The sequence below is a fragment of the Oenanthe melanoleuca genome, chromosome 1 (assembly GCF_029582105.1).
Source record: "Oenanthe melanoleuca isolate GR-GAL-2019-014 chromosome 1, OMel1.0, whole genome shotgun sequence".
NCBI classification, from domain to species: domain Eukaryota; kingdom Metazoa; phylum Chordata; class Aves; order Passeriformes; family Muscicapidae; genus Oenanthe; species Oenanthe melanoleuca.
Genome location: NC_079333.1, coordinates 110546779 through 110574447, shown reverse-complemented (window position 1 = coordinate 110574447; position 27669 = coordinate 110546779). Strand labels below are relative to the sequence as shown.

General features: G+C 48.4%; 1 protein-coding gene across 1 annotated transcript; it reads left to right on the top strand.

The window, feature by feature from the left end:
* The first annotated feature begins 24870 nt into the window (after positions 1-24870).
* On the top strand, positions 24871-27384 carry ATP5PO (ATP synthase peripheral stalk subunit OSCP). The gene is made up of 7 exons (XM_056484827.1): positions 24871-24984; positions 25104-25154; positions 25398-25508; positions 26022-26151; positions 26252-26364; positions 26812-26898; positions 27203-27384. Exons 1-7 carry the CDS (start codon positions 24955-24957, stop codon positions 27314-27316), a joined length of 636 nt encoding a protein of 211 aa, XP_056340802.1. The 5' UTR covers positions 24871-24954; the 3' UTR covers positions 27317-27384.
* The last annotated feature ends 285 nt before the right edge of the window (positions 27385-27669 follow it).

The window sequence follows — 27669 nt, the reverse complement described above, 5'->3', positions numbered from 1 at the left end:
TCACTGATATCACAAATCTTGGTTAAGCCTTTCTGGTTTATGTGGTGATGGTGTCATGGGGAGAGGAGGAGGAGTAGGGAGAGAGAAGCCAGGGAAGGAGTAGGAAGAGGTGGCAGAGCCTGGGTAAATCTCAATTTTTGTGGATGCACAGCCCAATCTGAGCTCATTGGAATAAATGGGAAGACTCCCAGTGATTTCAGTGGACTTTGGACACAGCCCCAGAAGCTTCAAAATGTAAACAGGCAGATCTGGGCATGTGCCTGGCAGGGCAATTTCCCCTAAACAAAACCAGCCCAGCAGGAGAGGAGCCTGTCCAGCAGCCCTGGGAGAGCTGGGAATGAGGGACACTCACAAAACCAGGGAATCCCTGGCTTGGGAGGGAGATTAAAGCTCATCCAGCCATGGCAGGGACACCTCCCACTGTCCCAGGCTGCTCCAGCCCCAGTGTCCAACCTGGAACTGAACATTCCAGGGATCCAGGGGCAGCCACAGCTGCTCTGGGAATTCCATCCCAGCCCCTCCCAGGGAACAATTCCTAATTCCCAATATCCCATCCAACCCTACTCTGCAGCCATTCCCTGTGTCCTGTCCCTCCATCCTTGTCCCCAGCCCCTCTCCAGCTCTCCTGGATCCCTTTGGGTCCTGGAAGGGCTCTGAGCTCTCTCCCAGCTGGGAAAATTTCACCCACTGACCCAGGGGCTGTGCTGTCCTTCCCAGACAGAGCAAACGTGGCTCTTGGAATGTCACTCCAAAAGATTTTGTGAACTCACTCTCAACTCACCTCATGTTCCATTTCTTCCTCCTCCAACCATTTTCCACCTGAGCCTCATGAAAACTCAGCAGCGACTGCTCAAACATTTCAAGAGGTCTGAGGTTTTCTCTGCAGCTCTGCCTTCAGCTACAAGGTCTCTTTAGGAATTTTAGACTTGTCTCAGTCAGTCTGTTCACTCTAAATGCTACAATAATGAGCTGAATATCCACAACATGAAAGTAGTTTTGCCCTGGCATTAAAGACATCATGATTAATGTCCATATTTAGTGCTCATGGTAAACACTTTTCTCCTACTCTAAGAACAGGGAAGTATTTCAGCCCATGCCAGGATTTGTTGTAACATCATTAAAGGTGATGAATTACCCTGGTTTTCATGTGGATGCAAAATATAATTCCTGCAGTTTAATGTTGATTTGTATTTACTCTGCCACAAACTCCCATTTCCTTTCAGCCCTGCTTTTCTTCAGCTCCCCAAGGTTCTCTTGGGGAGCCACAGAGTGGAACATTTCATTTCTTTAATATTGCTCTCCTTACATTTGTGTTTGTTGTTCTTCCACTCACTCATTCATTCCTGTTAGAAATTAACTGGCACAGCTGATTTGTCCTCAGTGGGAGCCCTGAATCCTCCCCTTCCCTGGGGTCACTCCACAGGCTCCTCTCTCCTCCCTTTGGCTTTTTGATTCTCACTCCTGGGTGAAGCACCCAAAATTCTCAATCTCCAGCTAATTTTTATGTTGCTCTGCACTTAAATCCAAGCACTACAAATCATCACTCTTGGCAAATTAAAGTGAGGGAATCCCACAGGCTGAGACCAAACAGCACCTTGTGTTCTCTGGGAACTGGCACAACAACAAAGTCATTCCCTCCTTCCCTCAGTTTTAGTGGGGAATCAACAAATCCCAGACTGGTTTGGGATTGGAAGGACCTGAAAACTCACCCAGTGCCACCCCAGCCATGGCAGGGACACCTCCCACTGTCCCCAGTGTCCATCCTGGAACTGAACATTCCAGGGATCCAGGGGCAGCCACAGCTGCTCTGGGAATCCATCCCAGCCCCTCCCAGGGAACAATTCCTAATTCCCAGTATCCCATCAAGCCCTGCCTGTGCTGGGACAGGGCTGGGGCAGCTCTGCAGGTGGGGTGAGCTCTCACCTGAGGGGGCTCAGGGCTGGAATCATCTCCCTTGACCTGCTGGAAACCAGCAAAAGTCCTTGGAATTTGCAGGAAACCATGAGCACAACATAAATTTCTGCTTAAAGAAGCTTCCTGAGGGCAACTACTGAAGTAATCTGTGTGGAAAGACCAAAGTGCAGATTTGTTTGAAAACAGCCTAAGAAAAAGAGAAAGAAAATTTCCACTGCGCCACCAAAAAATTTCCACTGCCCCAGTGCTGTGCCCTCCAATGGGAAGGACGATGTTCAACACGACAAAATAAATCTTTATTCATAGCAGGCTTAGATAATAGAGCTCAGAATATGTCCTGGGTGCATAGCTGTGCATTTTGCAGATGTGATTAAGGCATCCTCAGCCACGGGCACTGTGTGTGTCTCTCCCTCTGTGACAGCTCTGCCCGTGGAGCTCGCTGGGTTTGGGGAATATTGCTGGGACAAGATGCTGGCAGAGGCACAGGCTGTGCCACAAGGGATGAGGCAGCGTGTCCTTCAAGCCCCAGCACCCAAATTCCCTGCAGGAAAAAGTGATGGGGCCAGTGAGGTCAGAACTGGGATTTCGGATCTGGGAATGCTCAGATTGGGAGAAAAGCAGGAGTTGTCTCCAGAGCACCTCTCAAAAGGCTCCAGATTTTTGTTGTAAGTCCCTCTACCCTTCTGCCATGAATGTCAGGGAAGGCTGAACTCAGAGTCAGGGAATGACCTTAAATTCAGCTGTCTGAAGCCCTGAAGTAAATCACTGCTTTAGAAAAATTGGTTCTGGAGAAGGAAAACATCACAGGGGCACCTCCACAGGTTTGTCCAGCTTGTGGTGTGAATAGAACCAAGTGCTCAAGGGCAGGATGGAGCAGCCTGGACAGTGAAGATGTCCCTGCCCATGGCAGGGGGTGGAATGGAATGGGCTTTAAGGTCTCTTCCACCCCCAACCATCCCATCATTCTGTAATTCAATGGTTCTGCTGTTTTTTACTCTTTATCTTCTATCCAAACCAATTCCCAGCTCCTTTCCCTACGATTCCTGTTCAGCAAGAAGCAGCTGGGAATGCAGCTCATCCACAGCTGCCTTTGGGCTCATCAGCCTTAAAATGCTCATTGCCTGACAAACAAATCCCTGAATTCTGCCTGCCTGCCCTTGGGGGTGATGTTCATGGACTGGTTTGGGTTGGGAGGGACCTTAAATCCCACCCAGAGCCACCCCTGCCTTGGGGACACCTCCCACTGTCCCAGGCTGCTCCAGCCCCAGTGTCCAACCTGGAACTGAACATTCCAGGGATCCAGGGGCAGCCACAGCTGCTCTGGGAATCCATCCCAGCCCCTGCAGGGAACAATTCCTGCCCAATATCCAATATAAACCTTCCATTCCCTGTGTCCTGTCCCTCCATTCCCTGTGTCCTGTCCCTCCATTCCCAGTGTCCTGTCCCTCCATTCCCTGTGTCTGTCCCTCCATTCCCTGTGTCTGTCCCTCCATTCCCTGTGTCTGTCCCTGCAGCCCTTGGCAATTGTCTCTCTCCATGTTTCCTGCAGCTCCTTCAGGCCCTGCAAGGCCACCCTGAGCTCAGCCCAAAGCTTCTCCTCTCTGGGCAAGAAGTTGACTTGACCTTCACTGTCTCCAGCTCCTAATTTCCCTGACCCTGGCAGGAATTTAATATCTTTGACATCCCCTTCCCTGCTGTGCCCTGTGGCTGCAATCAGAGGATCCAAAGCAGTGGGAAGGGCAGAGGAGCCTGTGGTGGCACCAGAGCAGCTCAGGGACCAGCTGGGCACAGGTGCCACCCCTGGCTGTCACAGTGGCACAGGGGATCTCTACCCTCAGCTTTCTGCAGCCCCTGGCACAGGGGGCAGTGCCAGGAATCCCCACCCTGGGCAGGGCTCCTTCCCAGGGGACACAAACGGTGGCACCTGGCAGGGGTTGATTGTTCCCTGCCCCCTGTTCAGTTAGCCATAAATCTCTGCTTGCCACTTTTATGACATGAAACAGTGAGCAATTACTTAAATTTACCTTGTGACTCACTGCAGATTAATTCATTGAGTAATCCTTCCTCGTTTGGAGGAGAAATAAATTCCCTCCCGTTTCATTGTCCCTGCACGTGTGGCAATATTTATACATGTGAGATGTCCCCTGGCATTCACCCAGGGGCAATTTGGGAAATATCACCTTGTTTTCAGGCACTGGTCTGTGGCTCTGGAATCCTCTGTTGGCTGGCAAGGGCTGGGGTGTTTATTGCAACACAGGAGCTGGGAAATCAGTGGGGCAGTTTGTCACGGGATCACAGGGCTGGGGTGGGAAGAGCCCCCTGCTTGCCCAGGATTGTGTTTTGGAATTTCTACAGGGATGGAAAGCTTCCAACAGCTCCTCTGGGCAACCTGGGCTTTTCACTCAGAGGGAAAAAGTGTTCCCAGATGTTCCAGGGAAGCTGCTCTGCTCCTGGGTGTGCCCCAGCTCTGGCCCTGGCCCTGGATGGGATGCTGGAGTTACAATGCATTATTTACTTTTCATTACAGAGCATCTTAAAACATGACAGCCAATCAATACCTTCACTATTACCTATAGCCTGTCATACCACTAACATTTCCATATTCATGTTAGATTTTCCAATCACAAAAGGTTAGCTAGAAGCTTTTTTTCAGTTTTCTTGCAGTGGAAAATTCTGAGATCTTTTCTCTACTTGCAATGTGCCTTTTTTGTTTGTGAAAACCTTTTTGCTTGGTAAAAAACATCTTTTGTTTAAAGTAAATTTATCCTTTGCTCTAAGTCATAAAAGCCCCTTCCAACTCACTTGCTCTTTGTCTTCTTAGTGAAACTGGCTCAGAAATTCTTTTCTTCTACATCAAAACTTGCTATCATTTCTATTCCTTCTTCTATATCAAAACTTGCTATCATTTCTATTCCTTCTTCAGATTCTACATTCCAAGATCTTTCTGTTGTACACACATATCTGTGAGCCCCTCCTGCAGGACTGGCCACTGCCCACTGGCCCCCAGATGGAATTTCTGCCACTGATCCCCACCCCTGAGGCCACCCCCAGTTTTCCATCCTCCTTTTCCCCCCAGACAAGCCCTGTGTGAGGCTTTCTCCTGGTTTGTGGTGGGAAATGCTCTGAGACATGGAAAGGAAGCAAAATCCTGAGTCTCACCTTCAGGGCTCCATGTGAGGGTGGAGGGGACATTGCCAAGCCTCCTGAAAAAGGCACAAACACGTGGACAGCACTCTGGGTGGGGTCCAGGCTGTGTCAGGCTGTCCAAAGTTGGGAAAAATCTGACCAAGGTGAGCTGGATGAGGCAGAGAAGAAACCCAGAGCTGCGGCAGAAGAGTCACAGGCACCCAGGAGGAAAATATTCCTTCAGAAAAGTGAGGCAGGAAGAATGTAGAGCATCTTAGGCTTGGTTTCAAGGGGGAAGAGGAGGGTTAGTAGGTCAGAGAATTTCCTGTGCTATCAAAGTGAAGATTAGGCCCCTTTAGAGTCTGACCTTGATCTGCATCATCTGCACCCAGCCAGGGTAGAGAACACCGGGGAGGAACCAGGGATGGGAGGAGCTGGCACGAGTTCCACAAGAGGGTGAAAAAGAGAAACATCTGTGTTGGATATTCCAGAATGGTTTGGGTTGGAAGGGACCTAAATCCCACCCAGAAGCACCCCAGCCATGGCAGGGACACCTCCCACTGTCCCAGGCTGCTCCAGCCCCAGTGTCCAGCCTGGAACTGAACATTCCAGGGATCCAGGGGCAGCCACAGCTGCTCTGGGAATCCATCCCAGCCCCTCCCAGGAACAATTCCTAATTCCCAATATCCCATCAAACCCTACTCTGCAGCCATTCCCTGTGTCCTGTCCCTCCATTCCCTCTGTCTGTCCCTCCATTCCCTGTGTCTGTCCCTCCATTCCCTGTGTCCTGTCCCTCCATTCCCTGTGTCCTGTCCCTCCAGCCTTGGCAATTGTCTCTCTCCATGTTTCCTGCAGCTCCTTCAGGCCCTGCAAGGCCACCCTGAGCTCAGCCCAAAGCTTCTCCTGTGCAGGTGAACAATCCCAGCTGTGCCAGCCTTTCCTCCCAGCAGAGCTGCTCCATCCCTCTGCTCATCCTGCTGCTCCTCTGGGCTCTGCAGCAGCTCCAGCTCCTCCCTGGGCTGGGACAGGGCTGGGGCAGCTCTGCAGGTGGGGTCACACCTGGGGGGGCTCAGGGGCACAATCCCAATGCCAATCTTTTTCCTGATCCCAGTCCCAGTCCTAGTCCTAGTCCTAGTCCTAATCCTAATCCTAATCCTAATCTGGACCGTATTCCTAATCCTAATCCTAATCTCAATCTCAATTCCAGTCCTAGCCCCAGTCCCAATACTAATCCTAATCCCCATCCCAATCCCAATCCCAATCCCTATCTCAACCCCAATCCCAGTCCTACTCCTAATCCCAATCCCAATCTCAATCCTAATCCCAACCCTACTCCTAATCATAATCCCAATCTCAATCTCAATCCCAATCCTAATCCCAATCCTAATCATAATCCTAATCCCAATCCCAATCCTAACCCCAATCCCAGTCCTACTCCTAATCCTAATCTCAGTCTCAATCTCAATCCTAATCCTAATCCTAATCCTAATCCTAATCTCAGTCTCAATCTCAATCCTAATCTTAATCCCAATCCAAATCCTAATCCCAAACTCAATCCCAATCCCAATCTCACTATCAATCCTAATCCCAATCTCAATCCTAATTCTAATCCTAATCCTAATCCCAATCCCAATCCTAATCCTAATCCTAATCCCAATCCCAATCCCTGTCCTACTCCTAATCCTAATCTCAATCTCAATCCTAATCATAATCCTAATCTCAGTCTCAATCTCAATCCTAATCCTAATCCCAATCCCAATCCCAGTCCTAATCCCAATCCCAATCCCAATCCCAGTCCTAATCCCAATCCTAATCCTAATCCTAATCCTAATCTCAATCCTAATCATAATCCTAATCTCAATCTCAATCCTAATCCTAATCCCAATCCCAATCCCAATCTCAATCCCAATCCTAATCCCAATCCCAATCCCAATCTCAATCCCAACCCCAATCCCAGTCCTAATCCCAATCCTAATCCCAATCTCAATCCTAATCCTAATCCCAATCCCAATCCCAATCCTAATCCTAATCCTAATCTCAGTCTCAATCCCAGTCCTACTCCTAATCCTAATCTCAATCCTAATCATAATCCCAATCTCCCTCTCAATCCTAATCCTAATTCTAATCCCAATCCCAATCAAAATCCTAATCCCAATCCCAGTCCTACTCCTAATCCTAATCTCAATCTCAATCCTAATCCCAATCCTAATCCTAATTCTAATCCTAGTCCCAATCCCAGTCCCAATCCCGATCCCAATCCCAGTCCCAATCCCGATCCCAATCCCAATCCCAGTCCCAATCCCAATCCCAATCCCAGTCCCAATCCTGATCCCAATCCCAGTCCCAATCCCAATCCCAGTCCCAATCCCAATCCCAATCCCAATCCCAGTCCCAGTCCCTTTCCTGCTCCCACTCTGGGCTCTGGGCTCTGGGCTGGGGCCGGTCCAGCTCTCCTCCCTGAGCAGATTTAATCCCAATCCTAATCCTAATCCCAGGTGTAATTGCTGCCATGGCACAAGGAGTGCAAACAAACGGGAAATGTTTTACTCCCCATTCACTCCCTACAAGGTGTTCTCTCCTCAGTGAATGGAACAAGGGGGATTGGTGAGATTTAAAACTGGTCCAGCCTTTGGAATCCACCACAGACCTTGCAGCAAACACAGTTTTGGGTTCCCTTCTGCTCAAAACCAGCATCTCTGGACCCCTGAAAGCCAAAATCAAAGGTGCTTCCATGTCCCTGTGCACACTTTGATCTTCCCCATCTCCACAGGAAGAGCATCCCAGGTCCTGAGCTGGAATCCCAGCGTGGACAGGACTGGAATGTTCTCACAGCAGCAGCTGCCAAAGGGCAAAGTCTTTCTCATCAAAGATAATATCACCCCAAACAGGCTTTTTTTTTTTTTTTTTTTTTTTTTTTTTTTTTTTTCTTTTTTCTTTTTTTTCTTTTTTTTTTTCTTTTTCCTGGAGCCACTGGATCTGGATGGATCACAGGGCCATTGTTTGAGTCAGACCTTGATGTTTGTGCAGTTCTTATTCCAAACTGTCAATGAAGTCAGTGGGAGTTTAATCTGAGAGGGAAGCAGGGAGTGGAACAAGGGGAACATTTTCCCCCCTGGCCATTAGACCTGACTTCAGTTATGTCTGAAAAGCTCTCCCTGTGCTCCACAGGGCTGAAATGTGCCCTTTCCAACAGCATTCCAGCCTGGGAATATGGAATATTCCACCAGATTCTGCACATGGTTTTCTACAGGTTTGATTTTCTCAGGACTCGAGCACAGAGCAACCAGAGCTGAGTTTAAGGGACCATGACCTGGCCAAATGTCAGCACTTTTTCTTTGGCTCAATTTTGGCTCAGTTTGTTTGGCTCTAAACCACAATTTAATTCCACATCACCTTTAGTCTTCGATTTTTTAAAGTCACCTTCTCTTGCAATTGCAGGACAATGATATCCTGCTTGCACAACAGGCTGGCTCTGTTTTGCTCTGAGAGCAACAACCTTAACACTCCACTTGATCAGATGTGATTGTGTGTTAAAGTAAGTTTTAAAGGTCAGGTGAACTAAGGAGCTTCAAATAATTGCCTGGGCAGCTGGCAGAATAAATTGTGAGCTCGCTCTGTGTTTTCTCTGTTCAACTGATCAAAGTGGCAGGATGCTCACCAGCTACACCTCTGCAAGGGCAGTGTCCAAAACAAGCAAACCCTGGTGGTTTGGTCTCTTTCCTTGTTTAATCTGGAGCAATTCTCCTTTTAAATAAGCATTGATCGGTGCCTGGCAAGATTTTTTGATTAAAAGAAAAAAAAAAAAAAAACCAAACCAAACCAAAACATGTGACAACTTTGTTCCTGAGCTTTGTTTTACTCATTTGCAGAAAACAACTCTGGGAATGCCTGTGAGCTGTGCTGTAAAATCAGCAACAAACTGATCAATGGATTGGTAAGGGGATAAAATGATAACAGAGAAGCAGAAGGGGAAAGTGAATTCCTGTCATTGCCTTGGAACAGCCAGCAGGAATAGCAGGAATATAAATTCTAATCAAACCAAACACTTGTCTCCTCTCTCACTCCTGCAGCTGAGCTTTTCTTCCAGGGGTGCAGGGGCAGCCACAGCTGCTCTGGCAATTCCATCCCAGGGAACAATTCCTAATTCCCAATATCCCATCAAACCCTACTCTGCAGCCATTCCCTGTGTCCTGTCCCTCCATCCTTGTCCCCAGCCCCTCTCCAGCTCTCCTGGAGTTCCTCCTCTCCAGGTGAGCACCCCAGCTCTCCCAGCCGGGCTCATTCCCACAGCTTCTCCAGCCTCTTCCTCCCAGAAGTGTCTGTGGCAGAGCTGGGTAGGGCAAGTAACAATCAGAATAATTTAAGCAATTGTCAGAGCTGCTCTCAGAGAGGACAAGGAGCAGAGAGGTTTGAGTCAGCTGCGATTTGCTGCCCTTGGAGGAGGAACTAAAAGGGACCATCCTGCTCCTCGTGGCGTTGGTGAAGGGCAGGTTACGAAATGTGAGAGAGGGAAAGGAGCGAAGCAGCCACGTCACGAGAAAAGGGTAAAATTGCAGCGGTGATTTCTGTGTGATCCAAAGCGGCTCATCCATTCCGAAACGCCAAAGGTCTCTGCCATCCTCCTCCAGGAAAGCAGGGAACAGAGGAGGTGAGAAGGCGTTGGCAGGGATCAGGGATGAGCCGGGGGAGCTGCTGACCTGGGGAAGGGTGGAAAGCCAGGAACCACAGCTGGGCACAGCTGGAGAGAGATCCCTGCACACAGACTGCTGCTGCGGTGGGGACAGACTGCAGAGGGTCTGGGCAGAGATTATATGGATATAGATAAGGATATAAATATAGAGATACAGAGAGATATAGATTAGATATAGATATAGATATAGATATAGATATAGATATAGATACATAGATATAGATATAGATATAGATACATAGATATACAGAGAGATACAGATATATATTATATAGTTATAGATGTAGATATAGAGATATAGAGATGAGATATAGAGATATAGAGATATAGAGATATAGAGATATAGAGATATAGAGATATAGAGATATAGTTATAGATACAGGTATATAGATACATAGATATAAATATGGATATATAAATATATACATATATAGAGCTATAGAGAATATAGATTAGCTATAGATACTATGATATATAATTATAGATACAGATGTTGATACATAGACAAATATAGATATATAGATTATAGATATAGATATGGACATGCATATATGGATATATGAATATATAGATATATAGATAGATATATAGATATATAGATATATAGATATATAGATATATAGATATATAGATATATAGAGAGATAGAGATATAGAGATATAGAGATATAAAGAGATAGATACAGATAGATCAATATAGATATGGATATACAGAGAGATATAAAAATACAGATATGTATACTTATAGATATAAATATGGATATATGAATATAGAGAGATAGTTAAAAATACATAGTTTAGCTATAGAGATACATCAATATTTAGATACATCAATATATAGATATAGACAGACATAGATATATCTATATAGATGGATATAGATACAGATATAGATATAGATAGATATAGATATAGATATAGATATAGATATAGATATAGATATAGATATAGATACATAGAGACAAATATATAGATATAGATATAGATATAGATGTAGATATAGATAGAGATGTAGATATAGATATAGATAGAGATAGAGATATAGAGATATAAAGATATAGAGATATAGATACAGATATATCAATATAGATATAGATATATAGAGAGATATAAAAATACAGATATATATACACATAGATATAAATATGGATATATAGATATAGAGAGATAGTTACAAAGACATAGTTTAGCTATAGATAGAGATACATCAATATTGATATATAGATATAGACAGATATAGATATATCTATATAGATGGATATAGATGTAGATGTAGATGTAGATGTAGATGTAGATGTAGATGTAGATGTAGATATAGATGATATAGATATAGATATAGATATAGATATAGATATAGATATAGATATAGATATAGATATAGATATAGATAGATATAGATAGATATAGATAGATATAGATATATGTAGCTCTCTTCAGAATAAACAGAAAAACCCCATCAAACAGTGTAACATTCTGCCAAAATCCAAATTCTACAATCAGGCACTGCAGACTCTGCCACCCTGGCTCACTCCAACCTCTGTTTTCCACTTTGTACCCCTTGAAAACTGCCCTTGGATCCTGCTGTGGTGATTCCATCCCCATGCCAGTGCACTCACTTCCATTAAACAGCTTCAGGGACAGATTTTAACTCTCCTAATTCTGTTGCAAATAAAGAGATTCTCTTAAAATCCTGTTTAAATCTCAAAAAGTCTAACCTGGATTTCCCTGTTGTGACCTGTGTTAGCAGCCAGCGTTTCCTGTTTCCCTATATATCAATTAGCACCTAATTAGCTCTTGAACAATTCCATTTTTTTAACTCCCATCACTCTTCCAATATTTTCCTCAGTTCTCCAGCTGTAGAATTTGCCCACACAAAAGTCCCTGACAACCAAGAAAAAAAGAGAAGGAAACTTTGGGAGCATTTTCTCCCTCCTAATAGTTAATTATAACTACAAATCTGAAATGTCTTCCTTCTGTCCAGCAGCACCACAAAATATTTAACAAGAATTGGATCCTGATGAGGTTTATTTCTAGACTTCACTTTGAGCAAATAATTACTGGTGTTCCTAATCCCAGGGTTAGTTTTGTGTGGAAAGAGGAGTCCCAATGCCAATACATATGGCCAGGGACATTTGAGCTGATTGAGAAATCCAGGCTGCCTTTTTTTTTTTTTTTTTTTTTTTTTTTTTTTTTTTTTGTCCCCTGGAAACAGATATGGCCATTCTAGAACTTTCTAAATTAGCTCTGTTTAAATTTAAAGACTGGAAAAATGTCACCCACAAATGGGGTCTTTATCCTTCTCCTTCCCATCAGCTGTTATTCCAAACCTCTGGCCAGTGATTTTTAAGTGCTCTGTGTTGCTTTTCCTTTGCTGGCACCTTCCCACAAGGCAGCAGAGCTCAGGGAGGGGGGGATCCTCAGCATTTCTTGCAGTACCCACCTCCCCCAACAGGAACCCACATGGGAATGTTTCATCTGGCCAGTCCAACTTCAGCTGGAAAAAGCATCTGACAATATCCCGTGGAGAAGCAGCTCAGCACTGACAGGGGCTGATGAGCAAAGAGATTTTCCCAACCCCGTTTCCTGTGACTTGTTCCTCAGAACTGTTGGTTGAATTAAAAGATGCAACTCATAAATATTAATTTTTTTAAATTTTTTTTTGTTGTTGTTTTTGTTGTTCCATACCACTAGAGTGGTCGGAAAGATGTTTTTTAAGATAAATCGAATGAGAATGCTCTGAAAAGATTAATCAAATACAAACAGAAGCTGTGGGAGAAGATGGAAAGAGCTGAGAGGAAGGAGCTTGGGAGGAATTTCCCCATGGAAAGGGAGCTCAGGGGCTGGAACTGCCCAGGGAGGTTTGGGGTCCCCATCCCTGCAGGTGGCACCTGGAGGTGGCACTCAGGGTGACAAGGTGGGGACAAGGCACAGCTGGCACTGCAGGGGCTGGGAGGGATTTTCCAGCCCCTGGATTTGGGGATTCTGTGCCAGGGAGGTGCAGAGGATCCCTCCAGCCTCAGGCAGAATTTTCAGGAATTTGGGTGAATTTAGCAAACAGGACCCCAAAGCTCATCCAGGGGAGGCTGTGACAAGAAGTCAGAACAAATTTTAGTTTGTTTGTGTGACAGGATCCTGGGCAAGGAGTGGGAAATTTTGTCCTTCTGTCCTCAAACACCAGCACAGTGAAGAGAGTTGCAAGACAACAACTCCTGTGTGAATTAAGCCATGGATTAATTCCTCGAGCCCTTCTCCAATTCTGGAGCTCCAATGGATCAGAATTCCCTGGGATCTTTGGGGCCACCTCACCACACAAGCCCAGGGTGAAACTGCCTTTTTTCAAGCCCAGAACAGGAGAAAAACCTCGTTTGCAGGGCAGAGGAGTCCCTGGGAGCACAGTGACACCTTGGCATCACTTTCCTGGGCTCAGGTGACACCTGAGCCAGCATCACCCTGCACAACAAGGGCAACATCAAAACCTGGCTCCTGTTACTGCCCAAGCTGCAGCAACAGATTTCTGGCCAGCCTGGGGCTCCTGTGGCAGCCCTGAGCAGCACCAGCCTCAGGCAGGGACGTTTCCCTGGCTGTTGCTCCATCCCTGAATTTCCCACCGTGTTCTTCTCTCCTGGTTTGGTTCTCTCAGGTGGCTCCAACACGGACACGACTGCAAGGGACAAACAAAAATTGGCCCAGGGTCTCTAAACCAGCCATCAGCAGCCTTGTGTGTGCTGGAAAAATATTCAGGAGGGTGTTCCTGTCACTGGGCCAGGATCAGGGCAGAAAAATGCCTGCTGAGATATTTCTGTAATGCATCTTCCCTCTTCCAAACCAGATTTTAGGGCTCTGCTATTAAAAATGACTGGATAAAGGAAGGAGTTATACTATTTTTGTTTTCATTTTCCCCTCATTTAAAAGAAGGGAAAACATCTTGAAATGTCTATATCTACTAAAAAGAAAAAAAAAAAAATCCTGATTTCTTTTTCTTCTCTGCTTAGGGGGAGTTTTCCTTCAGATAAACAAAGATTAAAACACCACAAAAACGAACTTATTTTTTGGTTCATTTCTCAATTCACTGCAGTTTGAAATATAGGCATAAATGCATGTTTCAGCAGAATCCAAAGTAAATATAAATAACAATAAATGAGCAAGCTGATCTGTGAATGCCATCCCTACCCACGGCAGGGGGATGGAATTAGGGGGTCTTTAAAGTCCCTACAACCCAAACCTTTCAGTGATTCTAAATCTATTAAATAAATATATTAATAAAATTTATAAATGCGAGCCTGCTTCTGGCAATATTTAAAATAAATCTTTGTGGGTGTCCTTGTAAGCAAACCTGGGCCTGGCTACTCCACACCAGCAAACCCAAAGGCAAAATCCAAGGAACAGGTTTAAAATGAACATAAAAAGCAGATGATCACAGCCTGGTTTAGAGCTCAAACTCTTCTCAGAGGGTGAGGAGGGAAATTTGGATTTGAGGACCTGAGTGTTGCAGGAGGTCTGAGGAGATGATGCTGATGGTCCAAAGAGGTTGAAGAAGAGTTTTTAGTGCCTCTGAATGATCAGCTCCTGTTATTCCCAGCACAGAAATTGCTTTATCCAAGAACACCTCCCACATCCAGGCCTCAGCAGCTGAGCTAAAGGACAAGCTGACTTTTTCCTTATCCACCCAGGCTGGGTACAAAGGAAAGGGAAACATGCAAAGTAATTTTCGAGGGAGACCAGTGGTGGATTCAGTCCCTGGGGATTTATCTGTGATAAATTTGTTCTGTTGGTGTTGTTCTTTAGATTACATTGACCCTGAGTCACTTGGAGCAAAAAGGAGGCTGTGACATCTTTTGTAGCACAAAACAAATAATCAAACCTCACTTCTTGCAAATAAATAGGATAAAGAAAAAAAAAAAAAAAAAAAAGAAAAAAAAAAAAAGAGAAAGAAAAAAAAAAGTGGTGATCTGTTTGAGGAAGTAGAAAAATTTCAAGAAATAATTGCAGCTTCCCTTTCACTACAGGAGGGTTTGCAGTGGGCCTCCTCCCTCATTTCTCACAGTAGGTGCCTCCAGAGCCAGATTAATGGATCCTCTTCCCCAGCCAGGTGCTAATGAAATGATGATACAGTTATTTCCAGCTCTGAGCACAACCTCCAGCTGGCAAATTGCTGGGACGTGCCCGTGAAACAGAGACAAAAGCAGGTGGGGCTACTGCTGAAGAGGAGCCATAATAATCAGATATTAATGATACCCAAAACTGGGTGGTATTTACCATGAAACTCAGGGAGAAAATACTCTCGGGCTGTTTTTTATTTCCAATTTCATTAGAGATTATCGTGTTTCTTTTTTTATTCTGCCCAGCTGAACACTGCTCTCCTTTCTGTGCCCAGTTTGGCACCTTTTGGGGGTAAAGGAGAAATTTATCCTCCAAATTTCACTGTGGTGACTCTCAGCTCTCAGGAGGAGCTGGGAGAAGTCATCATTTGTATTAACCAGGGAACTACACAAGGTTTGGGCTGGGGGGGAGCTAAAAACTCATCTCAATCCAACCATGGCAGGGGCACCTTCCACTGTCCCAGGCTGCTCCAAGCCCTGTCCAACCTGGCCTCGGGCAATTCCAGGGATGGGGAGTCCAAAATTTCCCTGGATAATCAATTCCAGGACCTCCCCACACTCACAGCTCTGTCCTTCATGAAGTGACAGAAAGATTTGCAAACTCTCAGTGAAATTCTGCACGTTTTCCCTACCCCTCGTGCTTTCCTGTTGCTGCTTTTTGTCAAAGTGTTTTGTTGAAGAAATATCTTGTTCAAGGTGGTAAAAAACATTTTAAAAGACAGATTATTATTTTTTTTTAATATCACCTGACAGGGCTTGCAGCTGGTCCTTGTGCCTGAAGGATGAATTTTACGTGGCTGTAGCAGGATTTCCTGCACTCAGTGCAAATCCTGAGCATCTTCCCCTACGATTAAATTATTAAATTTGCCTTTTGTACAAACAAAAATCGAAGAGCCTGCAGGAGGGGCTGGGCCTCCAGTGCCAAACCTGCCTCAGTCTGCTGCAGTTTGGTGAAAAATGGAAGTTCTGTGGCTGCCTTTGTTCTGCTCTTGGCCAAACGCCACCGAGCTGCCTCCAACTGCAGCAGCTCAGCTCCTCCAGAATCTCTCCTGCTCCCTTTCATTGCAGTCCATCCCTAAACCAGGAGGTTATCCCAGACCTGCTTTACCTGGTTCCACCCCGAGCAGGAGGGTGCAGGATGGGCTCAGCGCAGCCAAACCGCTGCTCGCCAAACATTTGTCAGAACAAGCCCCTGCTCTGGCTGCTGCTGGGGTGTCTTCAAGTGCAAGCCAAGGGCAGGGCAGCTGTTGATCTCTGTCCCCAGACCGTTGTGGATGCTGCCAGTGTGGTTTTCCTCCCTCGCTCCCTCCCTGCTTGGCTCACGCCCCGAGCGCGGCCGACGCTGCGCAGCGGAAAAACCCAGCCAGGCTCACGTGCCAGGAGCTGCCTGCTGCCTTTTATCAGCTCCTCTGCATCCCTCCCCTCTCACCACCTGCTGCCAGCCATGATCTGCCCAAAAAAAAAAATAAAAAAACAAAAGAACGTTTCAGCTGTGGGGGTTTCAGCTGTGCTCAAAGCCTGGGCAGAGCCTTTGCAGAGGGGCAGGGCGCTGCAGGTGCCACCTTCTCCGTGGCCCTGGGGACCTCTTTGCCTTCTAGAACAACCCCTCAGCTTCTTCCAGAATGGGGCTGGGTTTCTCTTTCTGTGTGCAGCAGCTGCTGGTGGAATCACTTCGAGGAGGGGGCTCTGCAGGGAGACTTTGCCAAAACCACACGCGTCAGGCTGGACAATCGCCGCTGGTTTGGGATGGGATCTTCCAATGATCTGGGGTGCTGAGGCCTCACAACTGTCCCAGAATGTCCAGTCAGTGCCTGTGGGGTTTGTGGGCACGAACACGTGGGACTCACAGCAGGATTTCACTTGGCAGGGGCTGCCCAGGGAGGTTTGGGGGGCCCATCCCTGGAGGTGCCCAAGGAAGGGCTGGATGTGGCACTCAGTGACAAAATGGGCTTTTCCAACCTCAGTGATTCCATGAATCCGTGAAAGAACAGCACGTGGGGGCTCTGTGCTGCAGGATTATTCTGCCTGCCACCTCCCAGGTTGTTTATCCACCTTTCAGCCCAGCACCTGGGGCATGCAGGGTTTGTATCCCGGGAATCACGCCCACAGTGGCCACACCCGGGGGCTGCCCACGACTCCCACCCCACCCGCCGAGGCAGCATCCCTCTCTCCGCAGTGCCAGCGAGCAGAAAATTAATATTTTCGTGCAGAAGGGGCCAAGAGTGGCTCCAGCAGCCCGGGCTGTGTGTGCTGGACCATCCCTGCCTGCCCGGGCTATGTGCTGGAGCATCCCTGCCTGCCCATATCCTTGGAATGTGTGTGCAGGACCATCCCTGCCTGCCCATATCCTTGGAATGTGTGTGCAGGACCATCCCTGCCTGCCCATGTCCGGCTGTGTTTGGACCATCCCTGCCTGCCCATGTCAGGTTGTGGCTCCTGGACCATCCCTGCCTGCCCATATCTCTTAGGCTGTGTGTTTGGACCATCCCTGCCTGCCCGTGTCTCTGTGTTTGGACCATCTCTCCCTGCCCGTGTCTGTGTGTTTGGACCATCTCTCCCTGCCCGTGTCTGTGTGTTTGGACCATCTCTCCCTGCCCGTGTCTCTTAGCAACGCAGCATCACCGGCGCGGAGCCGGCGCTGTGGCGGCGCTGGGGTGGCACAGCCGCGACTGTCACCCCGAGCCGTGCCTGTCACCCCAGCCGTGCCTGTCACCCCCAGCCGTGCCCTGTCCCAGCCGTGCTCCCCTCCCCGAGCCGGGGGTGCCCCCCGATGCCTGCCCACCCCGCATCCCCCTCCCCTCCTGCTGCCGGCCGCTCCCCCGAGCCGGTCGGGAGGGGAGGGAGCAGTGGAATTTTACAGCTCCATCCCATGATGATGTCGCTCGCGGTCCCATGGCCTGGCTCATCCCTCCAACAAACCGTAAAGTCACATCACAATGATGTGACTCACTCTCCAACTAAAGATAGAGCCTGTCAGAGATCCCTCGGGAGCCCTGGGTGAGCCAGGTTGTTTATCCAGGGTTGTGCTTTGGGGTGGGTTTTCTGCCCCTCGCTCTCCCCACTCCCCAATTTTGGGGTCTGGGGATTCCCAGGAGCAGGTGTGGCACACACTAAGCGTGAGCTTGGCTTCACTCAAATCCCAGACCTTCACTGTGGCACAGGACTCCCAAAAAGCACCACAGAAAAGAGGGAGAAACATCCTTAAGAGAGATTTCTTCACCACCTTATAACATTTTTATTTCAGTGTTCACCTCCCAGCTGTTGGATACGGAGCAGGGCTGGTGCAGGACACAAAGAGAAGCAGCCAAGAGCCCAAGACAAGAGGGGCACAGATGTCCCAGCCCTGGACAGGAGCAGGGAAGGGGCAGGACAGGCCAGACCTGCTCTGTTTGTCACCCTGCCACCCCTGTGGCCGTGTCTGGGCAATGGGGACATGGGGAGCACAGCTCTGCTGAAGCTCCACGGGCAGAATCCTGCCCTGAAGGACACAAAGGAATCTGAACTCACCCCAGCCAAGCACAGGCTTGACTTTTATCCCCCCATAAACACAGCAATGGAAACTGGCAGGTGAGGGAGCTGGATCCTGTTCAGCCCTGTACAATTCCACTGGTGTCAAAGGCATTGCAGCAGGGACAAAACCCAGGCATTATTTTTAACCTGGCCCTTTTTGTGCCCTTCATTCAGGAAATCCCTATGCAAGGGCATGATTTTAGTCATGTGAATCTCCTCAGTGTGACTGCTCATGGCCTCAGAGTTAAACACATGCCCAGACCCACGAGGACTGGGGCCTGAAACAGCATCACAGGAGAAGGAGAAGGGATGGGAGTGTGGGAATTCCTGAGCACTGAGTGAGAGGGGTCTGCCCACCTGGGCCATGGGAATATTTCTGGCTGTTTCCCCTTTTCAGCCTCTAAACCCAGCAGCAGTTTAAGATCTGCCTGTTGTGAAGGGGAGGAGAACAAAACACCCAAAATGTTCCTAAAGGATATTAAAAAAGAATTAACAAAGCAGCTTGTTATGCAAATGTCCTTTGGGGACTGCAATCCCCGTCTGTGACTTTCCCAACCTTGCCCTGATTCCCTCTCTGCACTTGCAGGGAGAACCCTCAGGCTCTTCGCAGCAAACCTCAGCAGAGCTGATTTTCTGCACTGCTTTGGCTTCCCTTTTCTGCCATTCCTCAAAAATCCTGACTTCCAAACACCAGGAATTATGAGCTCTGAGCCCTATGCCAGCAATCCCAGGATCAAGGCTGGGAGAGCCCCTCAGGATCCCCCAGTGCCACCAGCATCACCCCAAGCCTGTCCCCAAGGCCACATCCAGCCTGTCCTGAGCACTCCCCCAGACAGTGACTGCAAACCTCCCTGGGCAGCTCATCCCAATCCTGACCACTCTGGGAGGGAAAAAAATGTTCCAGTGCTCTACAGAATCCTGAACAGCAGTTCTCAAATACTCCTATTCTACAGTGCTCCACAGGACAGCCAGGAAAAGATCCACCAAAGGAATTTGTTGTTCAGTTTCTCAGGAACTCTTTGAAGAGCCCCTCTTTGCCCAAGCACTGCTTCCAGCACTTTCCCAGCCCTTTCCCAACTTGTCAGGGATGTAACAGCAAATCCTGGCCCAGCAGGGTGATGCCATCAAGGGGGCCTTGCACAGGTTCCTCCCTGCCCCACCAACCCCCAAACCTGCAGATCCCACGGTCTGCAGCACTCAGTGGGAGCAGCTTTGCCATGACAGATGAAGCCACAGAGAGGATGCTCACACACATTGTGAACAAGAGTCAGAAGATGTCCTGAATTAATTAGTCATTGCTGTGGGGTAAAAACTCCTAAAAATACCTCTGTCTGTGGTTAGTCTTTAATTTCTCATGCTCACCCAAATGAGGGGAAGCACCATCTTCATTTTTTCAAGCCCCACTTCCACCAAACTTCTCCTTATTTGTATGAGGCCTTTTCTAAAATTCACTACAAGAGCAACTGGCTCAGTTTCATCCCAACTCTCTGTTTCAGGTTGATGGATTTGCCATTCAAACAGGCAAATAAATCCCTGAACTTCATTTCACAGGACATTGACCAAAGGGAATGTGCAATAATGTTCTCTGGGTTTTGACATATGAGCAAGTGCAAGTTTGCTATGAGGAAAGAGGACAAACAACAGCCCTGAAATGGGTAAACCCCTCCACAGTAACCTGGTTAATGCACCAATAAAGTTATTTTATTAGTGTTGGCTTCCCTCTTGTGGCAATGAACAAACTGGAGCCCTAATGTCTAACCAGGCCTGCTGCTCCTCATCTGCTTTATTTCCTCCAGAGCCACTTGCACATTTCCATAATTTGAGTGACATTTCTGAATTTACAATGATTTTTTCCCCCCATAGCGTGTGTGAGAAGGTACCACTGCTATGAATAAACTGTGTTTCATCAACAGAATTGAGAGCTATTTATAAAGGATGCTGGTATCTTGCTTTTTTTTTTTTTTTTGCAGATGGGGGAACTGAGGTGCAGAATAATTAGAAGCCAATCAGCAGGTCCAGAGCAGAGCTGAAAATAGATCCCAAATCTCCTGAGCCTCAGGGCCACGTTCTGACTGCTCCCCTGCCAAGGTGAGAGATCTCTTGGTACCACCTACCCCATGTCTGTTATTCCCAGTTTCCCAAAACAGTTCTTTTTACCTTTGATATTTCACAGCCAACCTCATAAGACAAATAAATAAATCAAATCATCTCCGAGACAATCCAAGTGGACTCACATCACCTTTCCTAGTTAAAGATTTGCAGTCAGTGTTTATTCCCCCAGACAGCTCACCCTTAAATTAATTTTTTTTCAGGTGTTCTACAGCATCTTAAAAGAATTTAGATTATTTTTTAAGTCTACAAGCACCTGGTTATGGGTTTCTCCCCCTTTTTCAACGGGTACATGGAAAATAAATGCAACCACTACGAGCTCCCCGGAAGCATCACAAAAAAATAATGATTAATCTTTTTCCTATAAAACAACACTAACCTGAAACCTCCCTTTTAGGGCAGGAAAATGTGGTTTTAGGTGCTTGATTTTGCAGATCAAGGGCTTTTAGAGGAGTGTTGTGATGCTGAGGGCAGAGAGTTCAGTCACCCAACTCTAACTTTGCCCCAGTTTGGAATTCCCCTAACCATTTTTGTGGGTTTTCAATCATTCTTTCCGGTTTGGAGGGGGAAGAAAAGAGGTTTTCTGTCCCCTGCCACTGAGTAAAAAATGCTTTTTTAATGGGAAAATGAGTCAGGTCGTGGCTGGGCAGGGAGATTTTGGAGGGTGGGCACAGGATCCATCCCCAGGGAGTTCTTGATTTACCTGCCCAAGCAGAACTGGGAGCAGAGATGGGGAAAACACCCACCTGGACTGGATCCAGCACCAGCTGTGCCTCTGGAACCCTTGGCAAAGAGGGAAAAACCCAAAAAATCCCCACCAACCCCTCCAGCAGCTGCAGCAACAAGCCCATGGTTGTGGTGGGGGTGAGTTCAGCCCTGACTTTTTGGGGGCAGGTTCTCAGGGATGAACTGGAGCTCCAAGAGAGGAAAACTTGTTGGATCCCAGAAACTTGGGATTTCTGAGCTTTCTGTGCTTTCTGGCACTGACCCCCTGGAGAACTCTGCTTTGGACCTGAGGCCAGGGAGAAAACTTCCAAATTTGAGTGAAGGAGTTAAATCACAGGTGTGTAGTTAAAATAAAAATGTGTGATTTCACACAGTGAAGGGTTTTAAAACTGAGGTTTTTAGAATATGGTAATAGGTATGGGACAGGATGGAGGATTTTGGGTGTTGTACTCCTGCACTACTGGTAAACACCAGAAGTTTTTTTTTTTTTTGCAGAGGAACTGCTCAGGAAATTGTTTCCAGCTACACCCTGGCCCCTGTGGGACTCATGGGTGCCCAGCTGTGAAAATCTCAGGTGGGCTGTTAAAAACCTCCTCTTTCCATCTCTCTGTGCCATGAGTTGTTTGTGGGGTTGGACAAGCCTTGCTCCAGTTTTTAGGGCACCTCCTGAAGCAGGGCCCTGAGAACTGTCACCTTCTTTCTGGAGGTTTCTCAGAGAAAGGAAAATAAAATAAAACTTTGCATGGTTTTAGTTGTGGTCTGACTCAGCAGGTGACAAAAAAAGCGATGTTTTTTTTCTATCCCCACATGACTAAAAGGAGCACTTTAAGGTCACAACCCTACAAGCACTAAAGGGGCAGACCCACAAGGGATTGTTCTTCCAGGTGTTTCTCCTGACCTTACAGATGTTCAAGTGCTCATTAAGTGACCAAACTGGAACCAGGGACACAGGGAAATGTCAAAGGGGCAATATGGGGAATTTAATTGCTTTGCAGGAAGAAAAAACTCCTAAAACCTCCCATCTATGACAATGCAGGAGTCCATTTTTGTGACAGATATCCAAACACAAGGACAGGTTTTATTCAGGTTTAAATTTTCCTTCCTGTGTAAGGCATCGAGGTACAAACTGTTCATCATCTGGGGGATGTTATTTGTCCAAAATTAACTTTTGAAAGATGCTCTGATTTTAGTTCTTGAAAGCAGGATCAGGCTTTGACCCATCCCCCAGCTCAGTAAAGTGCCCTCAGCACTCAATGACTTCACTGGCCTCAAAAAGCCAGATTTTCTGTCTATTAAAATCCTGCAAGATCAGAGAGTGTTCTGGAATAACAAGAAAATAATTTGGGATATGGAACTACATTTCAAATAAATCTACTTGAGAATTTCAGTGCAGGCACATTATCACCAAAAAAAAAAAAAAAAAAAAAAAAAAAAAAAAAAGCCAAATCTGATTTTTAGAAATGCTTTCCTCAATAGTGTAATTATTAAAGTTATTCTAAAGCATCAGGGCAGCGTTTGGAGGGACTTTAAATCCCACCCAGAGCCACCCCTGCATGGCAGGGACACCTCCCACTGTCCCAGGCTGCTCCAGCCCCAGTGTCCAATAAATTCCGACAACCAAAATTTAAAAAAATCCTGTTGGAGCCACTGCCTCATTCCCGGTGGGACGCTCAGCCTCACTCACTGTCCTGACGTCCTGGAATGATCCCAGCGCTCGGAACGCTGCAGCGAGAGCGGCACCTAGTGTTGGGATCCTGAAAATGTCCTGCAGCCAGCCAGCCATCCGTCATCCATCATCTATCATCCATCATCCATCAACCAGAATCTATCATCCATCATCTATCATCCATCCATCATCCATCCATCATCCATCCATCATCCATCATCCATCATCCATCCATCCATCATCCATCCATCATCCATCCATCCATCCATCCATCCATCCATCATCCATCCATCCATCATCCATCCATCATCCATCCATCATCCATCATCCATCCATCATCCATCCATCATCCATCCATCCATCCATCCATCATCCATCCATCCATCATCCATCCATCCATCCATCCATCATCCATCCATCCATCCATCATCCATCCATCATCCATCCATCCATCCATGGAGGAGCTGAAATCTCCCTGCAGCTCCTGGAAGAGGCTGAGATCCACCTGCAAGCCCTGGAAATCCATGTTGGAGCTGAGATCCACTTCCAGCCCGTGGAGATCCATGGAGGAGCTGAGATCCACCTGTAATCCCTGGAGGAGCTGAGATCCACCTGCAGCTCCTGGAAATCCATGGAGGAGCCGAGATCCAGCTGTAATTCCTGGAGATCCATGGAGGAGCAGAGATCCACCTGTACCCTGGAGGAGCAGAGATCCACCTGCAGCTCCTAGAAATACATGGAGGAGCTGAGATCCAGCTGTAATTCCTGGAGATCCATGGAGGAACTGAGATCCACCTGTAATTCCTGGAGATCCATGGAGGAGCAGAGATCCACCTGCAGCTCCTGGAAATCCATGGAGGAGCCGAGATCCACTCACAGCTCCTGGAAATCCATGGAGGACCAGAGATCCACCTGCAGCTCCTGGAAATCCATGGAGGAGCAGAGATCCTCCTGCAGCTCCTGGAAATCCATGGAGGAGCAGAGATCCACTCACAGCTCCTGGAAATCCATGGAGGAGCAGAGATGCACCTGCAGCCCTGGACATCCACGGAGGAGCTGAGATGCACCTGCAGCCCTGGAGATCCACAGAAGATCTGAAATCCCCCAGCAGTCCCTGGAGGAGCCCACGCTGGAGCAGGGGATGCACAAACCAAGGTGTGATCCCATGGGAATTCCAGGCTGGAGCAGCTCCTGGCAGGGATCTGAGGGGCCCACACTGGAGTGGGTTTGCTGGGAGGATTTGGAATCCCATGGGAAAAGGGACCCACACAGGAGCAGCCTGATCCTGAAGAGCTGATCCTGTGGGAAATACCCAGGCTGAGAAGTGCATGGAGGGCACAGGGACACTGAGGGCACCCTGGGGACAGGGACACTAGGGGGATAGGGACAGTGACAGCGACACTGAGGCACAAGGACACCGGGTACACAGGGACACTGACAGGGACACTGAGGAGCACGGGGACACCATGGGCATGGGGATACTGTGGGCACAGGGACACTGGGCACAGGGACACTGACAGGGACACTGAGGGGCACGGGGACACCATGGGCATGGGGATACTGTGGGCACAGGGACACTGGACACAGGGACACTGACAGGGACACTGAGGAGCACGGGGACACCATGGGCATGGGGATACTGTGGGCACAGGGACACCGGGCACAGGGACGCCACAGAGACACTGGTGGCACAGAGATACTGAGGACACAGAGAAACCACAGGGACACTGGTGGCACAGTGACACAGGGACCCCACAGCGACCCCACAGGGACACTGGTGGCACAGGGACACTACAGGGATACCGGGGACATAGTGTCACCGCAGTGACACCGGTGGCACAGGGACACTGGTGGCACAGGGACACTACAGGGATACCGGGGACATAGTGACACCGCAGTGACGCCGGTGGCACAGGGACACTGGTGGCACAGGGACATCGGCTGGGCTGCGCTGCTCCAATGGCCCGGCAGGGGGCGCGCGGCTCCAAGGCGCCGCCCCGCAGAACTACAACTCCCAGCGTGCCCCGCGGCAGGAGCGGCATGTAACGGCGCTGGGCGGGCGTGTTCCCGCCGCGCCTGCGCAGTGCGCGGTGACCCTGGGGGCAGCCGGGAAAGATGGCGGCGGCAGCCGGGCTCGTCTTGAAGGTGAAACTGGGGGGCAGCGGGGCCTGGGCGGCTTTGGGGGGGGGAACAGCGCTGTTCCCCTTCCTCCCGATCCTCAGGGCTGCAGCGACCCCGCCATTCTCCCCCTTATTCCTCCCCAGGTACGGCAGCTGAGTACGACGGCGGCGAGACCGGTGTCCAAGCTGGTCAAGGTGAGGGGCAGGGGCGTTGTCAGAGGGACGGGAGGGAGCGGGGTCTCCAAGCTGGTGAAGATTAGGGGGCAGTGGGTGTTCTGAGGGGGTCGGGAGGGTCTCCAAGCCGCTGAAGGGGGGTGTCCAGGCTGCTCAGGGGGAGAGGGCGGGGGTTGTGAGGGGCTCAAGGCCCAGATGGCGGTGCGGGGAGGTCTCTCTCTCTGCCCGGGTCCCCTCGCTCAGTGCCCGCCCTTGCTTCCGCAGCCGCCCATCCAGGTGTACGGGCTGGAAGGTCGCTATGCCACCGCCCTCTACTCGGCAGCCACCAAGCAGAATAAGCTGGAGCAGGTGGAGAAGGAGCTGACCCGAGTATGGGTAAGGTGTTCCTGCTCCTGGGGCTGGGAGCAGGGGGTCCCTGCTGCTCCTCAGTAGGGAAGGGGTTGGGCTTCTCTCACCTATGAGACTCCCAGTCTGCTGGCACCTGTACTGCCTGCCTGTGCCCCTGCTGTTTAAATGGGATATTGGGAAGGAATTGTTCCCTGGGAGGGTGGAGAGGTCCTGGCACAGGGTGGTTAGGGCAGCTGTGGCTGCTCCACCCCTGGAAGTGTCCAAGGCCAGGTTGGATGGGGCTTGGAGCAGCCTGGGACACTGGAATGTGTCCTTGGCCATGGCAGGAGGTGAGACTAGGTACATCTAGTCTTTAAGGTCCCTTCCAACCCAAACCATTCCCTGATTCTCCAGCTGGAGCTGCCATTTCGATTCCCATCAGCTCCAGAGCTCTTTGCTCTCATTCCAGGAATGCCCTGTTGCCTGCCTTGACTGCTCCAGGTAGACCTTGTGATGCCAGGAAAATCCCTTTGTTTATCACGTCCTTGTGTATCCCCTCAGAATCTCCTGAAGGACCCCAAGCTGTCCAGTGTGGTGATGAACCCTCACACCAAGAGCTCAGTGAAACAAAAAGCCGTGAACGACGCCCTGGCAAGAGAAAAGATGTCTCCAATCACTGTCAACCTGATGAGTGAGTGACCTCAGGGCTTCAGGAGAGCATCCCAGCAGTGCCATCCACTGGGCTGTGCCTCTGGGGTGCTTTAACCCCGGGGTGTGTGGCTGTTTTGCAGACCTGCTGGCTGAGAATGGCCGCCTGCGTTACACCCCGGGCATCGTCTCTGCCTTCGGGAAGATCATGAGTGCCTTCCGAGGGGAGGTGGTGTGCACTGTCACCACGGCTCAGGTGGGCTGGGGAGCTCTGGGGCAAGGCAGGAAACACAAACCTGGCCCACTTCATGTGCTCTGGGATTGAAGTATTGCTGTGAGACATGTCTCACCTCTGCCAAGCTGAACAAATTGCTGCAAAGGGAGGGTGATATCCAGCAGTTCCTGGTCCAAAATGAAAATTCAACACTGCAGCTCAACATCTCGTGGTTTTCCTTCCTGTGTGTGAGCCCTGACAAAAGTCAGGCTGGTCTGTCCCTGTTCTTCTTTCAAACAGGAAAATGTTTGATGAAATCAGGAGGGCACAAAGTCGTTGTTGCTTCTGTGCTGTCCTTGGGTTATCCCTGTTGCAGGATGCTGCCTTCTTGGTGGAACTGTCTCTTCAAAGGGACCTGAGGAGAAAATTTGGGTTCTCATGATATCATTTGAGTATTGTTTTCCTTCTCTTATGTTTGTTTTTTTTCAGCCCTTGGATGACGCCAACCTCAGTGAACTGAAAAGTGCTCTGAATGGGTTCTTGGCTAAAGGAGAGGTGTTGAAGCTGGAGACTAAGGTGTGAATTTTTGACTTACAATTAAATGTCACTATGTTCATGTTAAGGGTTTCTGTGTCTTTGAGTTTTACAAAAACAAAAGATTTTATTGAATCCAGTTGCTTTGTTACATAGTTCTCTGCTTTCTTGTAGACAATAACGGTGTTTTAATTTCTAAAATCTTCACTTTGGAATGCAGTGACCACAAGGTTATCTCAAAAAAGGCCCTTTGAAAAGTTTTGTATTTTTTTTGCTAATGTAAAACTTGTATCTTATGCTAACAAACTTCTGCTAATTGACTTTCTGTTCCATGTTCCTTCCTTAGACTGATCCATCGATCCTTGGTGGCATGATTGTCAATATTGGGGAGAAGTATGTGGACATGTCAACAAGGTCCAAGATCCAGAAACTCACCAAAATCATGAGAGAGACTGTCTAGACAGCTGTCCTGGTCATTCCCAGGGAAACCTGTCACATGGAAACAATAAAATTCTTCCTTCTTGTGGAGTTGGTGCTGCATGTTTTTGGTTGGGGAAGCACAGCTCTGAGGGAGGAGAATGCTGAAGCTGCCCTGAGTTTCTGTAGCTGTGGCTGAACATTCATGGCATGGCTTGAAAATGTGGCTCACCCTGATTGCTGGGAAGGGTGGCTAAGAAGGACATGGAAAGAGAACTGAGCAAGCTGAGAAATGGGATCAGGGCTGTGAAGGGTCTGCCAGGCTCCCCAGAAAACTCTGGGCTTGCTCTGTACTGCCCAGCCCAAGGGAAGGGCTGAAGGAAATGGTCTGGAGGT